Here is a 20,908-nt window from a genome sequence, read left to right as displayed (position 1 = left end):
CGTGATGCACATACGCACTACTCACCCACTACTCTACATTGTACTCCAACATACACCAAAGAATATCATGGTATTATTGTACATGTCATGTACAATTACAAACCACTACAATACACTAAACACTACGGTATTTAAAAGCTAGTACAAAAAAGTGTACCATGTCTAGATGGTAATGTCATGGTAGTTTGACATACATAATAAATCAAACCAAAATCAAAATATGACTACATAAGATTAATTTTACAGTACTCTAAAGTTCTTCAATGTAAAGACATTATTTTATAATGTCCCAAAACATTATTACCACAGTACTTTGTAATGGGATAGAAAGACAAGAAAACAGAAAGTGAGAAGCAGAAACAAGTACTCTAAGGACAAAGAGAGATAACATCACTGAAGACATATCGATATAAAAAATAACATGCAAAGCGCCTGCATCTATTTAATTAGCAAACCCTACAAAGGCACCTTGAGCTCTCCAGTGCTTAAGAGTGATTACCATTAAATGCTAAAGAAAGATCATTTATGCATTGCGTAACCTGCGGTTGTTAATTCAGGTCCTGTGGTATTGTTAAAACCGCCGAGCAATATTCTCATGACTGATACTCGAGCTAACACAGGCTAGCATTTGCGTATGAAAGCATAATCCATTGTGCGTAATTTATTCTATCTGCAATTTTACGCATCAAGTTAAAAGGGTGATTACGCTTAAAATAGCTCCACAGCGGCCAATGAGGTTCGAGATTGAGGGAGTCTTGGGGTTACCGACCTCCATTCCTGATTCTCCTGGATCATTAGTGGACCGGAGAATGTCCAGGTTGTCCCTCCCTTCTTTACATTTGTCTTTATTAACATCTAATATCGCAAGCTAATCAGTCATGGCCGCCTCATTTGTGCCATTGGTGTAATGATATCAGCGATGCTCAAAATGTGCTGAGTCGGCATCCAATATCCGCTTCATCATAAAACTGTCAGATGAGTAATATCATAATTCCATGTCATACCAGCACTTATGATATCATAGACCAAATATCTTCAGACGGTTTTTATTTACTGTATGTTAGCTGTCCTCAACCTTCAACCGCAAGTTTATTAGGTCGTAAGTGCAGGGGCATGGAGGATTTTACACGGCTGAGGTTGTGGCTCTGGCAATTGAACATAAACTGAGACCATGGTGGTAGTTTATAACAGTTGAGTGGTTTCAGGTGTATAACACTGTACTTTAACACTCCCTCAACTGACTGTCTGAAAGAAAATGGACAGGAAAGTGCAAGTGCTGGCTTATAGGATCAGTCAGCTTGACTTCATGGGTTTTTTACACGGTATCTTATTCATTTGAATATGACGAAAAGTCACAAATGACATATGCGAAACGACCGCTTCAGTGTTTACAAGTGTTGAGAAAGACAGTGTTCCGAAGTTGTTTGTGTAATGATACTAATAAATGTCTTTGTGTCAGTTTATTGTTTATAATGGTCCGCAAGTGTGTGTTTTACATATGTAATGTTTGACTTTCCATGTGACTACATAATAGGGCTGTCACTTTTCGTTCGAAAATCGATTGCACAATCGATCGGAGCAACCAAAAAAAGTTTCGAAAACGAAAATAGGTAATCGATTTGACCAAATATGTACACTATTAATTTTTAAAGAATTAAACAATTAAAAATATAGACGTAATAAAACTCACAAACAAGCAGAAAAATAAAATGAAGAATTCCGAAAGTGCAGTAGGCGTTGCGAAAGCTAGACAGAAAATACCCAGCAATTTTATGCACCTATAGTTTCACGCTTTCAATCCCTGCATCTAGTGTTTTTCAAAGAAAATGGAGGACAACGTCAATGAACCTGCGCAACACGAGAGAGCGACGAAACAGACCTTACATGAGCCACCATTGCCAGCTGACAGCGAACCGCTTTTGTGGTGGAAGATTGACAGTACGACATACCCCACCTTGCGCAGCTGGCAACGAAGTACCCGAGTTTCCCTGGGACATCAGTGCGGTCGGAGCGCGTCTTCTCAACAGATGGACATATAGTGAATAAAAAACGCTCTGGACCCCGAAAATGTTCATGATCAACTTGTTTTCCTGACCAATAATTTGTAATGGCCCTAGCCGTTTTGCGCATTTCATTATGCCTGCCTAGTGCCGCCTAAGTGTCTGTTACGTTTAATAAAAAAACACACAGCCTGTTCACGTTTAATAAAAAACACACAGCCTGTTCTCAACTTCAAGTAAGTCTATTTACAGTTTCGTTTTTGAACAATTGTTTGAAATGGATTGAATCATTATTTAAAATAATTTTTGAATTGCCTAAATCATAAATGCAGCCGGTTTGAAGCCTGCATTAATGTTTTTTATTTGTTATGGCAGCAGTCCACTCTGCATATTTTTTTCGAGAATGTTGCACTACTGTTGCTGTTTGTTATTCTGCACGAAACTTAATGACAAAAAATAAGAAATATTGCTGACTTGTGCGTTTCCAGCGCTCTCTTCACGTTTGTCCGTTATTTGGCGTTGAAAATGGAAACGTCTTTTTAGACATGGAAAATCGATTTTACAATCGATTCAATGAACACTTATATATTAAAAATCGAAAATGATTTTTTCACAAAAGTGACAGCCCTACTACATAATAAGGTCACACGGCTAGTCCAAGATGAGTTGTGGTTTAAAAGTACTTTTTTTGGCGATTGTTTTGCTGGACAAGTAAAAAAAGATTGACGACGCCTGTTCGCTCTCTTCCATTGGTGAAAAGCGCTGACATCTTGGGTCTTGAGTCTGCGCAGTAGCGATTTTGAAACCAGTCATGAGCGGTAGTGAGCAGGAAGTTGCGAAATCAAGGCCCCGCCCTCGCTCCCGCAGAATGTGCATATCACAACTGTCAATCATGACGTGACACTATCGTTTTTATAGCATTAAATAACTAACTAAAAACAAACTTATTTTAAAAACAAACACTTGAATTGACATCAGCGTGATAAAAACTTAAGTAAATGACAGAAACCAGCTTCAGAAAAAAGATATTTGAAGTTATTTAGTTGGTCTCAAGTCCCATTGAATAACATGGGGGAGGCGGGGTTTTTTGACCTATACTGGGACCAGTCACTGGGGACGATCGAGACGTTTTGGCTTCACTTTTCAGGGCTTGTGCGGCACGCTTGGACAAGCCCCTTATGCCTCAGTTGGGATCATTTAGGGGCTGTTTACACTTGGTATTAAGATGTGTTTTTATCGATCGGATCACAAGTGGATGAGAGAGACACATTGCGTTTACACCTGGTATTTAAATCTGTCTCTTTTGTCCACTTTCGACCGCTTCTGTCCTGAATACTGTGAGGGGGTGGTCCGCGAGACGGTGGGCGAGTCTCTCTGCTGTCATTCAAACGCGAGCGGGAGTAATTATGAGTTTATATGGACGCAAACTAATATTATGTCGGAGTCCGCTGCTTATTTAGCAAGTATACATGCTGCACAGTGTTTTGTACGTTTATATGTTGGAGCTTTCTCTGAATTTTTGCGCAACTTTCATGCTTTCAAAACGAAACTACGGAGAACACCCGCAGTAGTTTTATCAATAATAGGGCTGGGTATCGATTCAGATTTTCCAGATCGGATTGATTCGATTTCGATTTTTGATTCTGGTTCTCGGACCGGTTTCTATACTCTATTCAACTCAATGAATATAGATTTAATACAAATACTATACTAATAAAAAGAACAGTGAACAGCATGTTACAAGTGGGTAATTAATAAAATCAACGAAGCATCTGAAACCGCCATTTTAAGCACTGAATGAATGAATGACAGGCTTGCCTCTTGCTCCTTGGTAACATGCACAAGGCAAAAAAGAGGGTGACATCTAATAAAGAAGACAAGTTATTCGATTAATGTTAATCTTTCGTTCAATGTTTGCAGAAATAAATATGAAAGAAAAAAATCGATTCTGCTCTTTGAAAATCGATTCTGAATTGACCATGTTTTAAAAAACGATTAATCGAAAAATAGATTTTTTTTGCCCAGCCCTAATCAATAAAAGGCTAAAATAGCGCGGTTCACCTTATGTTCACGCCAGAAGTAAAAAAAGACGTAAAACTTGTGTTTAATACCTCAGATTAGATAAATGGGCGGTCGCGTGTGGCTGTTCGAACACATTCAACCACATATGCGTTCCGCAACTCCAAAGCGATCCGATCGAAAGTGGTTTCGACTACCTCTGGATGTGGTTAAAAGTGGTCGAAAGTGGACACGTTCAAAACGTTTTGAACACCGTTTACACCTGGCATTAACGTCGTCCACTTGTGATCCGATCGACAAAAACGCATGTTAATGCCAAGTGTAAACAGCCTCTTAGAGCCCTTTGAAGCTGCATTGAAACTGTAAATCGTTGATTATTATTTTTTTATAATTCAATCGCCTGTTGTCAATTATTCTTTACTTATTTCATTCATAGCTTACGAGAAGTTAATAAGTTATCCAAAAGGCGGTTCATTGGCAAACAACACTGTAAAGCAAACTAGACTTAATAACGATGTATAAAAGTCTAGCATTACGAAACTAGGGCTTTTTTAAGCCCCTTCAGTGAAGATCAATCTGGTACATAGACTGCTTTCTCCATTTGCTTTCAGTATCATCGCTCATCTTTTGCTTCATCAGTCTACTCCATTTCTGATTTATATGTCTCAACATATGTTTCAAAAGGAAACAACCTCCCGTCCATTAAAGGTCTTTGGCATGTCTCTGATGTTCAAAAAGCTAGCTCAAAAATGATAGATGACAACTTTCAATTCTGGCATTCGTCTCAACTTTTGTGCCGTAATTATTTCAAATCACCTCATCACTCAAAAAATCGTCATCTGAAGATCTAATAATATGACTCGAGTCAGGCCTTCAATTCACCAACAGATACAAGTGATTCAAACCGATTTTAACTATACCGCAGCCTGATTGGATACAAAGGAACATGTGAAAAGGCAGAATGGGAATTTTACAGTGACCATGACATTTCTACCAACTCTAACAAACTTGTTCACTACTGTTTGGAAACACAAGTACACATGCTTCCCTGTGCTTTTACCAGAGCTCGGACCTCCAAATGTACTGTATGACATTGATGGATTAATTGCAGTAAGGCAACCGGCCTGCCGAATGAGGGAGCGCAACACACACACATACCCTCACCTTATTCTTTTCCATTCCAGGAACCATAATTAATGTTTTCTTCCATTACATTCCCTTAAGAACAGGCTTTCCAAAAAAAAAAACGTTGTTGCCAAAACGTCTATTTAGCACCATAGCACTTTATTTCAGTGGGAAACAGAAAGAAACACCCTATTTGATGTGATGGCAGTACTTCAATCGAATGTCTTAACATGCATAACACACGGCCTTCAGTTGTAGATTTATTTGTTGACAGTAAACGCCAACTAAAAGACAAGGGGGGGCATTTTTTAAGGATTTTCCATACACATGTAGCTAGGTTGTTTTCCACCATCATTGGTGGTCTCAGTGATATGGTTACTGGAGCTCCGTTCCAAAATCTAGCTGCCTAGGAGGCTGCTTTCTAAGGCAGTAACCAAGCTTTAATGTAAGTGACCGCTTTGAAATGCTAGATTTTGGAAGGGAGCTTATCTTTGGGAAAAAAATCAAAGGACACCATTTGAAACCCACCAAAATGTTTGAAATCTATCATACCCAAAGAGACATCCAATCTGTTTGTGAGGTTAGTGTGGGGAGTGTCCCTAATTGGTTGCCTTACCTTCTATCCTTTCTTTGCGGGGAGTGAGGTTAAACTCGTCGGCTACTGTTAGGGAGGCATAAACAATTGTGATCGGTTAATGCAAGACATTCCCAGACCCATGCACCATCTCATTCCATTACGCACATTTCCAAAGGCCAAATTATGAAGCATGCAAATCACTGAGTTATTTGAGTCATGCATCTCTCTCCAACATTCAAGCATTTGGTTATATAGCAAGGTTATAAAGCATTAGGTGGTTGCTTTCAGCTCCATGCACAATGGTGTAAGCAATTCCTTTTCATCCTTTTATCAAACATAAGGGGGGGGGATCAAACCTTCAAGTCAGACCTTTTTACATAATTTCTCCATGGTGGCTTTCAGATGTCTTTAAACTGTTACTGCAGATCAGATTTTCCTACTAAATGGCTGGAGGAGCAAAAATATATACTTAACCTGAAAATAAAAATGCCATTTGAAGAAAATGGCTCATGGGAACAAAGCACGAGTAATTTGTTGAAATTGAGAAGCTGTACTAATGAGCAGAGAAGAGATGAAATAGTGCTCTCCTGTTTCAAACAGGTTCCTTATAAAAGATTAATGTTGGGTCTATTATAAACCAGACATCAACTTCCTTTGACTATTTGGTTAAAAGTTCTCACAAAAATTGATTAGAAATTTTCATCTACATGTAAGATGAGGTCTATCATTATGTGTTTGCATATAATGCAGATAAAATCCAACATTCATGCATTAAGTATCACTTAACTCTTTCCCCGCCATTGACACGTTAACTCGTCAATTAAGAGAAAACGCTTCTCTGCCAATGACGAGTTTTTCAGATAATCCGTATTTCCGCTATTTTCTAACAGGTGGCGCTCTTACCAAACTTATTAAACCCGAAAGCAACCCCCATAGGGGAAACAGTAAGAACTCCGTGTATGTTTTGAGGATCGCTCTATATCTGATTTCTATCAAAAGTCCTTCACATAAATGCAATTGTCTGAGCTTTTTGCTAAAAATTTTATATTTTTGAAAAAAAAACTACCGATATTTGAGAGGTGATAAAAACCAAATGTAAACTTTTGTTTGAAAGCAAAGGGTCTGTTCTTTCATTTGATATATTGTATGTTTATATATTTAAAGAAGAAACATTTCTGGAAAACATTAAACTTTTGGAAAAATCCTAAAAAATGCTGGTGCTGGCTGACAACTTTTTTTTAAAGCTGGCGGGGAAAGAGTTGTGTCAAAATACTTGCACTGGAAAAAATAACTTTCTTACTTAGTATTTTTGTCTTGTTTCCATGAAAAAATTCTTGAATTAAGATTTTTTTTCTGGATAAGCAAAATGACCAAGGAAAATAAGTCTAGTTTTTAGACAAAAAAAAGCGAATTTGTGCTTAAAACAAGCAAAAAAAAAAAAAAAAAAAAATACTGCCAATGGAATAAGAAAAAAATTCTTGAATTAAGTGTTTATGAAAAAAATATTTCAAGAAAATATTTCTTATTACATTGGCAGATTTTTTTTTTGCTTTTTTGCACTAATTTAATTAAATATTTTAAGTTATATATATTATATATTTTAAGTTTATATTTTTTGTCTAAAAACTAGACTTATTTTCCTAGGTCATTTTGCTCATCAAGAAAATACATCTCAATTTAAAGGGGACAGAGAATGAAAAACCATTTTACCTTGTCTTTGTTGAATAATGGTAGTCTACCCGCATTCACAAACACACAAAAAGTGCTAGTCATGCTAAACATCTCAGTCTCATAGAAATTCCTCTTTTAGAAATGTCAGCCAGAAAACGGCCCAATCTGAAAAACTGATGCTTATGACATCACAGGCATCTAACTGCCCCTCCACTTTAAAATAATTGGCTACATTTTTAGAGTGGCAGCAAAGTCAGCCAATCAGTAATGAGATTGCAAGTTAAGCCAGTAGGGGGAGCCAAATAGGTCCAAAACCAATTGTTTAAAATCCCCCACCCTAATAGAGCTATCTGAGAGAGGTTTTAAGGAAGCTTCTAAAGCATTACAGACCCCCAAAAAAATTTTTTGTCTACATGTCACATCACAGAACAAGGATATATACCCTGTTAAATTATTCTATGTCACCTTTAAGAATTGTTTGATATTTTTACTGAAAACAAGACAAAAAAACTAAGTAAGAAAGTAATTTTTTGCAGTGTGGATAGGCAGGTGTGTAGATGTGTACTAGGTAGATAAAAACCTACAAAAAGTCTGCAGATATTTTTTCTCTTAAATTGGACAGGCATTACCGTTTCATCATTGGACATCTTACTTCATGATTTTTTTTTAGGACAAGTAGAGCTTCACAACACACTCATAAAGCAATTTGATAAAGGGTGACAGTGAGCCTGAGGCAGAAGGTTTTTTCATCCAGATCAAGACGAATGTCTCTTAATACTTTTGATTGAGTGATATCAAAATGATTTTTAACATCTTAATGAGGCACTAAAATGGGTCTAAAATTTCTTTCTTTCTTTCTTTTCAGGGAAACGTGTCTCTAGTGTCTCTTATGTTTTTGACTCATCAGGGCATTGGACCTCAGGAGGCTGTGGTCCTGTTGTTGACTGAGGATAAAGGAGAGGAGATGAAGGATGAAAGAGATGTTTTATCTCCTCCGATTAGCCACCCAGCCATGCGGCAAAGGCCGTGGATTCCCTTGAGATGGGCCACGGGAGTGTTGCTTTATGCTCTCAACCACCCTGACCTGTCCTTGAGTTCCTGCCAATCTGTCTTAAAGCAAGACTAGACTTAACCAGCTAGCTCTAAGAGATGAGTGATTAATATAAGTTATGTTGAGTATGGTAAATAAAGTTGATTAGAGACTTTAGTTGTAAATGTGTAACCTTATGCCATTATAGAAGTTTTAATATTTAACTCCCTGTCTACTACACTTTAAAGTTTGGTATATATTCTGCCTAATATTATTAATGTGTTCCTACATATGCATCCCAGCCGATATACTGTACGCATTGCACTACATACAGTACTAAACTACAGATGGACAGGAACAGAAAGTAGCAAGGCACAGAACAGGAAGTAGTAGTGTTTAAATATGAATAGTTACCTAGGTCCATACTCTTCGACTTGCGACTCTTGATAATTTCTAGCTGAGCAGCATTGGCATATTGCTTGGTTCGTTTTTCCGACATGCTTTGTCGACCGAAGCCCTCGCGCTCAAAGACAGCATCCATATCTGTGTCAGGACCGAGTGTACTAAAAAAAGAATAAGAAAGAAATACAATAATCCATAAAATGTTTACACATTAAGGCTTCAGTCACACCAAAAGCGCTTTAAACGCTTGCAAACGCAAGGCGCGACGCACTGCCTTTTTTAAAAAAAGAGCAGTGCGACGCGGCTTTTCATATTGCTAAGCAACCACCGAGTCAGCTGTCTTGTCAATCAAATATTGAAGCGTGAGCGCTCTTTTGCTGTTAACTGTCATATCAGCAGAAACTTTAAAAAGAGGACGCTTGCTCTGACCTTGTTTGAGGATGAGAGGTGCACAAACACGCAGGAGAGAGTGAGCGAGTGGAGTCCGGTTCTTCAAAGCAACTGTAAACTTCCCTCACCACAACGTAAGGCCCGCCTCTCCCCTCATTCGATTGGACAATGGAAAGACACGAATGACGTCGGGCGCTTCTCCGCTCTCAGCGCTCCTTCAAAAACCGCAAGGCGCTCGGCGCGCATAAACAGCACGCAAACGCGCCCTGCCCATAGAATATCATTCAAAAAAGGCGCCTGCAACTGCCATAAACGCTATTGGTGTGACTGGCCCCTAAGCAGACACTTTTATGCAAAGTGAATTTTATGAATATGTGCATTTCCTGGAAATCAAACCGACATACTTGACATTTAAGCACCATGGTCAACTACAGTAGTTTAGCCACAGGGAAGCTTTGCACATTTTGTGCTGGTTTTGGCAAATGGTTGAGTAGGAATAACTTGCAGAGATGTCACATTTATTTTTTATTTTTTGGATGCTGTTTAAGGTTGTCATTGATTCTTTTGTCAAAGTTGGGTTTTCCAGAGCTTTTGGTCACAAGGAATTTTGTTCGTTTTTTCGTACAACCCATACATTTTCTATATTTTTATTCCTTCTAAAGCCTTGAACCAGTTGTGGAAATCATTATATGATGTCTACCATAAGTAAAATATTTTTTTTCCCAGAACTAATAAAAACCCTCTTGAAAAATTCAACAAAGACCAGCATAAGCTGGTAGCTGGTTTTAGCTGGTTTAAGGTGGAAGAAGCTGGTCTAAGCTGGTCTTCCAGCCTGACCAGCTTAAAAAGTTACCAAAACACAGCTAGACCAGCTTGGTACACCAGCAAAACCAAGCTGGGAGACCAGTTAAAACCAGCTCACCATCTTATGCTGGTCTTAACTGGATTTTTCAGTAGGGAAAGCAAACATAAAAATTCATGTGTATCGGAATATTTATACAAACTTGTAATGGAAAATAAAAAGAATTTATCTTTCAATACATTTTTTTGCATTTTAAGTTTTTTGTTGAATTAAGAAATTCTGCATCCAAAGAGCACCGATTTATGGATTTTATACCCTATTTGTGCATATTGTTGTATTTATACAAAATTGTTTAAATCAATTTCTTTCCCCTTACTTGAACTTTAAAGCACATCAAAGGTGTAATGTGGACAAACACTTAGTCGTCTGAGACAACGTAGGGACAAAACGGATTCTAATGCTGCGTTCATACGTGTAGAGGCGTCAAGCACAAGTGATTTAAATGTTAAGTCAATGTGAAGACACGTTCAAATGCCGCAAATTGAGCGTTGCCGCGTCAAACGTACGAGTTGAAAAATTTGAACGTTGGCGGAAAAACGCGCAGCGTTAACCAATCAGGAGCTTTCTCTAGTAGTGACGTGATTACAGGAAGCGAGTGGAGTCACAGAAGCACCTCCCATGACGCAAATTTCCACGTAAATGCCTCGATGACTAGGCTTTCACGTGCGAATGCAGCAACTAAACTTAAACTGTTCAAGCGGCAAACTAGACGCGGTAGACGCGATTTTGACGCCTCAAACGCGGCTGGTGTGAACCCACGGTAATGCTGCGTTCAGACCAGCTGTGGTAGAGGCGTCAAGCGCGAGTGATTTCAATGTTAAGTCAATGTTAAGACGTGTTGACGCGCGTCTGGAGGGCTCGCGGCGCAAATGAGGCGTTTAGCGCGGCGTGGTAGACGCGATTCCGCCTCATTCGCGCGTCTAGTTCATGCGAATGGCACAAATTGAGCGTTGCCACGGAAAACGCGCTAGTTGAAAAATGTGAATTTGCAAGAAAAATGTGCCGCGTTAACCAATCAGGAGCTTGCTCTAGTAGTGACGTGATTACAGGAAGTGAGTGGAGTCGCGGAAGCACCTCCCGTGATGCGAATTTCCACGTGAATGTCTTGATGACTAGAATTTCACGTGCAAATGAAGCGGGCAAACTCAAAATGTTCAAGCGGCAAACTAGACGCGGTAGACGCGAATTTGATGCCACAAATGCGGCTGGTGTGAACCCACAGTAAGGTTGTAAAAATAATACAGTTCATTATGTAAGTCTTTATACAGCACTATACATTATACTTTATACATTATGTATATTACATTGCATTTCTGTCAAGAGATCCTTCTAAATGTTCCACATTGCACTTTAAATCTACAATATTAAAAGATGATAATAAATTATTTTTGTTTGTGTGTCACTGAGCAATGCAACTGCTGTCTGTAGTATTTATTTCACATGGGTGTACAACAGTGTACTATATCCACTAACTTTTCTTAAACATGTATTTAAGTGGGAAAATACTTTAAAGCAAATGTTCTGACTGTGTTTCGGCAGTTTTACTACATCCAATGTTTGTGCAACTTTACAATGTCTACTTTCAAAGCGATGCAACTTTTAAAGCAAACTTTTAAAAGGCATTAAAGATATTTCTCTCCACGTATTCTCTCATCCCAATCAAATGGAAGCAGAGGCAGGCGCATCTTAAACTACATCTCAAAGTTGCATCCTGGGGATTTTAAAGGTGTCAAACTATAGTCATACCTCATTCCTGTGAACCACATACTAAAATCCCACGCTTACATTTTTGGTTCATAACACTTTTGTCTTTTTTTCCTTTATAGTGTTTAAAGTCACACATCTTTTCACTTGGAAAGCATTTCTTGCTGTTTGTAATTCACTGCAGACCAACAGCAGCTATAAATCGTGAAAACACGTCTGAACCTTGGAAACAGCGTTGGTGTGAAACAAGGTTTAAAAGATACAAGCAACTTATAGTTGCACTTTAGAGAATTGACACTGCAATATTTTTTCCCTACAAAATAAAATGGATTGTTATATTACAACAACTTGGTTTGCTCTAGCTGTACATGTTCAATACTGATCTGGCCTCGAATCAGAAGTGTTAGGCCGATGGACAAGCTCGACGTGTGTGTGTGACACGTGGATGTGTTTTATTAAGGAGGTTAGATGTGTGTTGTTGGTATTGATCGTGATGTTATGATGCTTGATTGCATGTGTGCTCCCTAGCAGATATCGACTGGATGAATGTAAGCAAATATAGAGCGAGAGACAGACCCGTATTAAAGATAAGGTCAATGTATTCTCTTTAGACTCTCTTACTTAATATTTTTTTATCTTCTTTAGCATATTAAAGACTGCAGCTACTCTCTCTCACATACACATTTTACAATCTTATTATTCATTACATTAACAGGGATATATAAACTACTTTTATACAGCTTACAGTATAGTAATTACTATAAACTAACACTATGCAATGCAGAGGGTAGATACAGTATGAAAGTGGGGGGACAGGTTTGAAGGGGTTAAAGTCAAGGGGGCTAAAGCTGCAAATGGTTGTTTTTGTTTATCTGCAAAAAAAAATGACTGGGTGGAGGCGGAGCTAATTTGCATATTCATAAGAGTAAATACTGTATCCTAAATGAAGCAGGAGTGTAGAGTAACGTTAAAGTTAAGGCATGATTAAATTATTTCTAGAAGAAAAGCATTTCCATATGATCAAAGACGAGTTTTAAAGGGTTTAAGAAATGACTGAAGGGAGACTTTACAGGAAATAACGTAAAGTCAGCCAATCAAGTTAAAGCTTATGATGCTGGCATGTTTTTGACATTAAAGGATTAGTCAATTTTCTAAAAAAAAAAAAACACACAATTTCATCCAAAATGTTGATGTCTTTCTTTGTTCAGTTGAGAAGAAATTATGTTTTTTGAGGAAAACGTTCCAGGATTTTTCTCATTTTAATGGACTTTAATGGACCCCAACACTTAACAGTTTTAATGCAGTTTCATATGGCAGTTTCAAAGGACTCCAAATGATCCCAAACGAGGCATAAGGGTCTTATCTAGCGAAATGATTGTCATTTTGGCAAGAAAAATAAAAAGTATGCACTTTTAAACCACAACTTCTCTTCTTCCTCCAGTCATGTGACGCGCCAGCGCGACCTCATGTAATACGTCATCACGTAAAGAGGTCACGGATGACGTATGCGAAACTACGCCCCAGTGTTTAAAAGTGAGTAGAAAGAGAACGTTCCTACGTTTTTGTATGAGGAATGATATTAATTCATGTCTTTGTGTCAGTTTATTGTTTAAAATGGTCCCCAAATGTGCGTTTCATATATGTAACACGTGACCTTTTGACGTCATTGTGCAATTACTTGAGGTCGTGCTGGCGCATCACAGGACCGGAGGAAGAAGAGAAGTTGTGGTTTAAAAGTGCATATTTTTTATTTTTCTTGTCAAAAATGACAATAGTTTCGCTAGATAAGACCCTTATGCCTCATTACTTGAAAATGCAATTCTAACTCCATTAAAACGGTTAAGTGTTGGGGTCCATTGAAGTTCATTAAAATGAAAAGAAAATCCTGGAATGTTTTCCTCAAAAAACATAATTTCTTCTCGACAGAACAAAAAAAGACGTCAACATTTTGGATGACATGGTGGTGAGTAAATTATCTGGATTTTTTTTAAATTGACTAATCCTTTAATGTGTCCAATATGAATCAGACCGCCAGAGAGTGGACTGCGGGTGGTCTAAAAAATTAAATGATTAATGATAATCTGATTTCTATATATGCTATATATGATTTCATATCCATATCACACATGCACACTCATCTACTATTGTGTTAGTTGGTGTGTTTTAATAAAAAACTTTGTCCCCAAAAGTAAAAAATGATTTATTTTATGTGTTTGTGTGTTTCAAGAGAAGAGAATTATAAGTGCAATGCCGGCAGAGACATGTTTAAACCCCAGTATGATAAAAAAAACTCATGAGAGTTCAATGTGAAAAACATCTGGGAGGTGCACACAGAGAGCGAGAGAGAGAGAGCGAGAGAGAGAGAGAGAGAGAGAGAGTTGCAATATGTTAAACATGTTGGAACAACAGCACACTGCTGTACAATGTTAATATTCATATCCAACAGGGATCTATTAGCATTCAGGGAAAGAAGAAAGAGTAATTAACACATGGCAATATAAACACAATAAAACCCACACGAGAGATATGGTTTCCTATCCGGTTATGAGGTATACTATGAAATACATTCGCAATTAAATGTGTGTGTGTGCTACAACACACATGCAACCAGACACATACTAGCAAATGCCTTAAAATTAGTGCAAATGTACTGTATCCAATTAAACGTATTACAGTACATGACCACTAAAAGTAGCACAAGAAAAGTTATAAACAGACATAAAATACAGAGGAGTTAAAATTATTTCATTGTGTAATAAAGATTGTAAACTAGCACAGCTATTGAAAATCGGATGCACATAAAACAAATGCCACATCAAAACAGGACTGTAAAAACAATCAAGAACACAAAACCACAAAAAACTATCTGATTTAGATCTGCACGCGACACAAACTGACCATCACACACACATCACACACATCACACACACAGTAAACAGGGCGGTAGCACTCCATTGCACTCAATCACACTCTATTAGACCATTAAAGACATTTCCGAGTCAGGCAGAGAACATGAAACAAAACAACTTTAGTCCAACTAACCTAACTAGCAAAGACAATGATTTTGATATCCTATAAGGAGTTGTATCAGTATTGAAACGTACATTGGTTTAATTCAATTACAACTAAACATAAAAAAAAGTAAAGATAAACTACTCAAAAATCGAATGTGTTTTTCCTTATATTTCCATTTAAATATGTTTAAATATGGTGGTCCTAAGTTATGTTTTACCTGTCTAGGTGGGTCCTGAATGAAAAGGTTTGGGAACCCCTGATTTAATAAGTAAATCTTAAAGTATACCGGTCTATGCAGAAAAAGACAAGTTGAATATTTTGAAAGATAATTCCATTACTTTTGGGTTTTTGCAGACAAACCCAGCTAAAACCAGTATCCCAACCTAGTTTTAGTTGGTTTAGTTTGAGAGGCATTTTCACCACTTTGTAGCTGGTTAAGCTGGTCTTACTGTAGCTGGTCAGGCCTGAACCCAACGGCTAAAACCATCTGACTCTAAAACAGCTGAACATGACCGGCTCTGCCTGGCCGAGAGGACCTGTTTAAACATGTGATTTCAATTTTAAGCCAGCTAAGACCTAGCAAACCAGTCTGGCTAGTGTGGTGTTCAGTTGGTTTTAGCTAGTGGGTCAGCTGGTCTTCAAGCCTAACCAGTTAAGACCAGATTGGCCAGTTAAACCAGCTAAACCGGGCTGGAAGACCAATCGGTTTAATAAAAAGCAAAATCTCAATTCTCATTATAAACTGATTATAATTATAAACAATATAATGAACAATAAAAAATTTTCAGCATGTATTAATTCTTGGCAACGTTAGTTAATGTCAATACAGTTATTCCTATTAGTTCATGGTGCATTACCTAATGTTAACAATTTCAACGTTTGATTAAAAAAAAATATTAGTAAATGCTAAAATTAGCATGAGCAAAGATTAATAAATATTGAAGCAGTATTGCTCATTGATAGTTCATGTTAAATAATGCATTAACGTACACCAGTAACGCACATCAATACGTCAATAATGTACATCAGTTGAACTTGGCAAGAAATAATGTAATATGATTATTAACTATTAATGTATTTTTATCATTAACTCTTTCCCGCCATTTACGATTAAGGACGGTTTCACATTTGGTGCGATTGCCTGGTCCGAACCCGAGTTCGATTGCTTCCCCCTCCGCATGCCCACCATGGACTGTGTTCACATATTATTTTTGCATCCGAACCGCGGTACGCTTGCATTATCAAGCTGCAGCCGGCGCGTTTTCATGTTGCTTGGCAACCGCTGTAAACGAGAAGACGACAAGCGTGATTGACGAACTCCAAGCAGAGAGATGATTTCTGAATGCCTCCGCAAAAATTGACGTCGGCGGACAGACCGTTGTCATTGAAACGACTTTAGTATGTTTGGGCCAGATAGACGCAAGTGCGTTTCTGTATTATTTCTTTGAAAACAAAACCAAAGGTTTAAAAAAATAAGAACAAAAGTCAAGCAAGCATTCTATGCATTTTGTTGTCAAGGTAAGTGCACGCACACAAACACACACGTCTGTTTTGGTGGGAAATTCTATATAATACGTAATTAACAGCGGTTCACTTCCGCGATTTGGTGCGATTGCGCTCACATTAGCAGCGAACCGATCTGGAGTTCACATGAACCGGACCCCAGACCACCCTTTTCAAGCGGACTCGAGTACGTTTCGCGGGTGCGCACCCGAGTTCGGAAGACAGCGTTCACATCATCCAAATGTACCGAACTCTGATGTCAATCGAACCCGGGTGCGCACCAAAAGTGCTAATGTGAAAACGCCCTAAGAGAAAACATTTGCAAAAAAACGTGTTCCTGATGAATTGTTATGTTAATCTGCAATACCGCTTACCCAATTTATGAAAAAACTGAAGCCAAAACGTTATTTACTCTTTTTAAACTCTGTGTATGCTTTGATAATCATTCTGAAACTGATCTTTAACAAAATACCTTCACAATTGCAATTACTTCAGCTTTTTGCTATTTTTTTTTTTTTTTTAAGAAAAACACCCATATTTAAGAGTTTATAATCATAGAAAAAATATATAGGATGAAAAGTTTTTTTCCCATTTTGTTTGTTTATTTTTTGTTTGTTTGTTTGAAAGCAGAGGGTCTGTTCTTTCATTTGACATATTTGTATGTTTATATATTTTTAGAAAAATATTTTCCTGGAAGGCTGTTGTGAAACTTTTGTGAAAATCACAAAAAATACTGGCGGGCAACTTTTCAAAAAAAAAAAAAAAATGGCTGGTGGGGAATGAGTTAAGTAAGGAATAATTGACGACGGGCCATTGAATTATAAGAAAATACATGCCGTTTGTGCATTATTTTCAAATAATTAAAAGGACCGGACTCGATTATTCCTCTTATACCACGGTAACCACAAACATTGCTCTGGTGCCTATTTTTAAGACATTTGACAAGTTAGGTGTGCGGTTGTCAGAAATTAATGCATACCCACAGAACATTTCTCAGCCAATCAGAATACAGCATTCAACAGACCCATGGTATAAGTGTATTTATTAAATGCATCCATTGTCCATAAACATGAACAAATGCTGCCACAGTTTACAGTAAAACCATTTTGAACTCCTCCAGGGATGCAACTCCAAGGTTGCTTACTGTAAATGCAAAATACACCTCATAAAACACTTGCTACTTTATTTAATGATCATTATTGCACTTAGGCACCAGACACGTGCATGTGGTTGCTGCATGGGTTCCTATAACTAGGTCATTTTATTAATGTGTCTTGTGCAGATTGTGGTTTGGCCTTGCTAGAGAACCATTTGTCTTGTGTGTAGCCCTACTAATGTGTTAATGAGCGATACGCTTCTGTGCGTCCACCCGCAAACAGCAGACAGAGGCCATCCTTTAAAAGAAAGAAAGAAAGAAAGAAAGAATGAAAGAAAGAAAGAAAGAAAGAAAGAAAGAAAGAAAGAAAGAAAGAAAGAAAGAAAGAAAGAAAGAAAGAAAGAAAGAAAGATAGAGTGCAAATTGGGGTTTTTTAGTAGCGCCCTCCTGTGGGTGTGTAACTGTCATAGCATTTGAATACATGTATGTGCATAAATGTAAAGACAAACTAATAAATCATTGAGAGAGATGCGTGTGTGTCTTCTGCTAAATTAATTTCGTCATAAATCTGCATGAGTGTGTATAAAGGTGTTTGTGTGTGTGAGAGAAACCATCGCAGAGGGGCATATAAGGTCTCTTATGCATGAATAATTTAGACTAGCCTGAGGCATTGCTGCTACAGACTTCTGCCAAGTGTTTCTGTGAGTGCGTGTGTGTGTGTTTGTATACATGTGTGTGTGTGTGTGTGTGTTTGTGAATAACAGCACTGTCACAGTCTCAATCCCTGATGACAAACATATGACATCACATAAACAAAAAAGTCATTCATTAGGAGAGAGACACTGAGAGATGAAGATCTGGAGCTGAAAGGGATTGTAGGAAAGCGTGCAAGTTTTCTCGTGGGACTGAAAGGAAGAGATTGAAAGTGGACAGAAATGAATTGCTCAAGTCACTTGCTTTCCAAGACACTTTTAGCCTAAAGAGCACAACATTGGCCTAACACACATACAGACTTATGGTGTGACCTCACTAAACCATTAAACCACTGCATTTAGAGCTAAAAATACCAAACTGAAAAAATGATTTTCTTCATACGGATGAGTGTACTTTTTTAATTATCATTTATGCAAAATTCAAAGCTACTTGAAATGCATTCAGGCTATATTTTATGTGTCTGTGAAATTCTAGCTCAAAATACCATGTAGATAATTTATTGTAGCATGTAAAAATTGCAGGTGTGAGCAAATATGTGCCGTTTTTGGGTGTCCTTTAAAATGCAAATGAGGTGATCTTTGCACTAAATTGCAGTGCTGTGATTGAATAGTGCAGATAAAGGGGCAGTATTATCCCCTTCTGACATCACAAGGGAGCCACATTTCAATAACCTTTTTTTACATGCTTGCAGAGAATGGTTTACCAAAACGAATTTACTGGGTTGAACTTTACACATTTTCTAGGTTGACAGAAGCACTGGGGACCCAATCATAGCACTTAAAAGGGTCATTGAAACTTTTATCTACACAGATGATGCATTATTAAACCCTTAAACGGGCCAGTAAGAGGTTCATGGAGTATCTCCACAACCCTTTTAGGCCACAAACATTAAATTTAAGTCAAACCATGAAACCTGAAAAGCTCAGCTTGTTCTCACTGCTGGGGCCTGACAGCTGTCACCAACGCAGCGGGACGTTATGGCAAACACCATTACCAGCCTGATTTATTTATCAGCTCTCAAATTTCACCGCTGTGTGCAAACATAACGAGCAGCGATTTGGGGTTTATGAGACTAGATATTACAAAACATTAGCCAGGGTCAATCAATGTTCTCCTATGAATCATTGAATGGCAAAGATTACAACGTGTTAATAATGGATATGATTATGACTCAGCAGTGGCTTTGCTTTTGTTATTGCAGTTTTGAAGGGTTGATGAAGTGTGTGCAGGTAGGAGGTATGTTTGATCTGGCATCCGCTGTAGTTTTGCATCGGGAGGAAGTGGGATCGGTTGTGACTAGCTGTCACGTAACAAGTCGTAAAAGTTGACGTAAAAAGTTCGCTGTCGTGGGGTCTCTATGGCTGATGTCCAAAACACAGTTTAAATTCGTGTCAGAGGTACAACTGGGTCTAGATATAAACTATGCAGCACTCACTGTAGGCTAAGTAGCCTATTAAATTTTTGCTGATTGTGTAATAAAGTAATACTAATGTAATGCAATTCTAATAATATGTCTTATGAATTTCACTATATTTAATTAATAAATAATTTTGGAAATAACAAGATTGAGCACTTCTTTTGCTACGAATAGGGGACAATGTAGCGTTCAATATGGCCGCTCTGGCAACCGAAGTCCCACCATCAAGTTAAAGGGACATTCCACTATTTTTGGATTTCCACTAATAGGATTATTTTCCAGCTCCCCTAGAGTTAAACAATTGAGTTTTACCGTTTTGGAAACCATTCAGCTGATCTCCGGGTCTGGCGCTAGCAATTTTAGCATAGCTTAGCATAATCTATTGAATCTGATTAGACTATTAGCATCGCGCTCAAAAAAGACAAAAGAGTTTCGATATTTTTCCTATATTAAAAACTTGACTCTTCTGTAGTTACATCGTGTACTAAGACTGACGAAAAATTAAAAGTTGCGATTTTATAGGCAGATATGTCTAGTAACAATACTAATAATCAAGGACTTTGCTGTGGTACCATGCCTGCAGTAGACGCAATGGTATTACGCAGTGTCCGAAAATAGTCCCGAGCTATTGAAAGTTACCAAGAGGACTATTTTCGGGTGCTGCGTAATATCATTGCGCCTCCTACAGGCATGGTACGACAGCAAAGTCATAGATTATAATGCGGAAATTAGAGTATAGTTCCTAGCCATATTAGCCTAGAAAATCACGAATTTTAATTTTCGGTTGGTCTTAGTACATGATGTAACTACGGTAGAGTCAAGTTTTAAATAGGAAAAATATCAAATCCCTTTGGTTATTTTTAAGCGGAATGCTTATGGTCTAATCAGATTCAATAGATTATGCTAAGCTATGCTAAAAGTGGTACCGCCAGACCCGGAGATCGGCTGAATGGATCCCAAAACAGTAAAAATCAATCGTTTAACTCTAGTGGAGCTGGAAAATAAGCATATTTTCAAAAAAAGTGAAGTGTCCCTTTAAAAGAACCAATCATCAATCGATAAAGGCAGACGATTCTCTGGGGGAGCAGCTCTGTACAGAGTCTTGTGAGGTGCTTGCCAACCTTTGCACATGCGCAGTAGCTAAAACAACATGAAAATCAATAAGAGCTTCAAAAAAAAAAAAAAAATGTACAGTTGATGTCAGGTTTAATCGTTGGTCATAAATGTTAACACGCAATTTTAGAAATATCTGTCTTTTCCATTCAAGTAGATGGGAGTTTAGTCTTGCATGACTGCCTGGAGGCGTTGTGACGTCCCTTAAGAGACTTAATTTAAATGAAATTTTAAATAGATGATGCAGAATATTTAAATTAAATTTAAATT

General features: G+C 37.8%; 1 protein-coding gene across 3 annotated transcripts in view; it reads right to left on the bottom strand.

The window, feature by feature from the left end:
• pard3aa (par-3 family cell polarity regulator alpha, a) overlaps positions 1–20,908 on the bottom strand; it is a 556,247-nt gene that overhangs the window by 174,086 nt on the left and 361,253 nt on the right. For 2 of the 3 annotated variants that reach the window (XM_073813113.1, XM_065294770.2), the window contains 2 exons: positions 8,837–8,985; positions 5,761–5,805 (listed from right to left, as the gene is read on the bottom strand). In XM_073813113.1, coding sequence (XP_073669214.1) covers positions 5,761–5,805; positions 8,837–8,985 — 194 coding nt within the window. The remainder of the gene's footprint in view (positions 1–5,760; positions 5,806–8,836; positions 8,986–20,908) is intronic. The other variant, XM_073813112.1, reaches the window with a different exon arrangement.

This window comes from Paramisgurnus dabryanus, chromosome 22, assembly GCF_030506205.2.
Source record: "Paramisgurnus dabryanus chromosome 22, PD_genome_1.1, whole genome shotgun sequence".
In the NCBI taxonomy this organism is placed as follows: Eukaryota; Metazoa; Chordata; class Actinopteri; order Cypriniformes; family Cobitidae; genus Paramisgurnus; species Paramisgurnus dabryanus.
The sequence above is the reverse complement of the archived record's forward strand: the minus strand, read 5'-3'. Positions and strand labels throughout refer to the sequence as shown.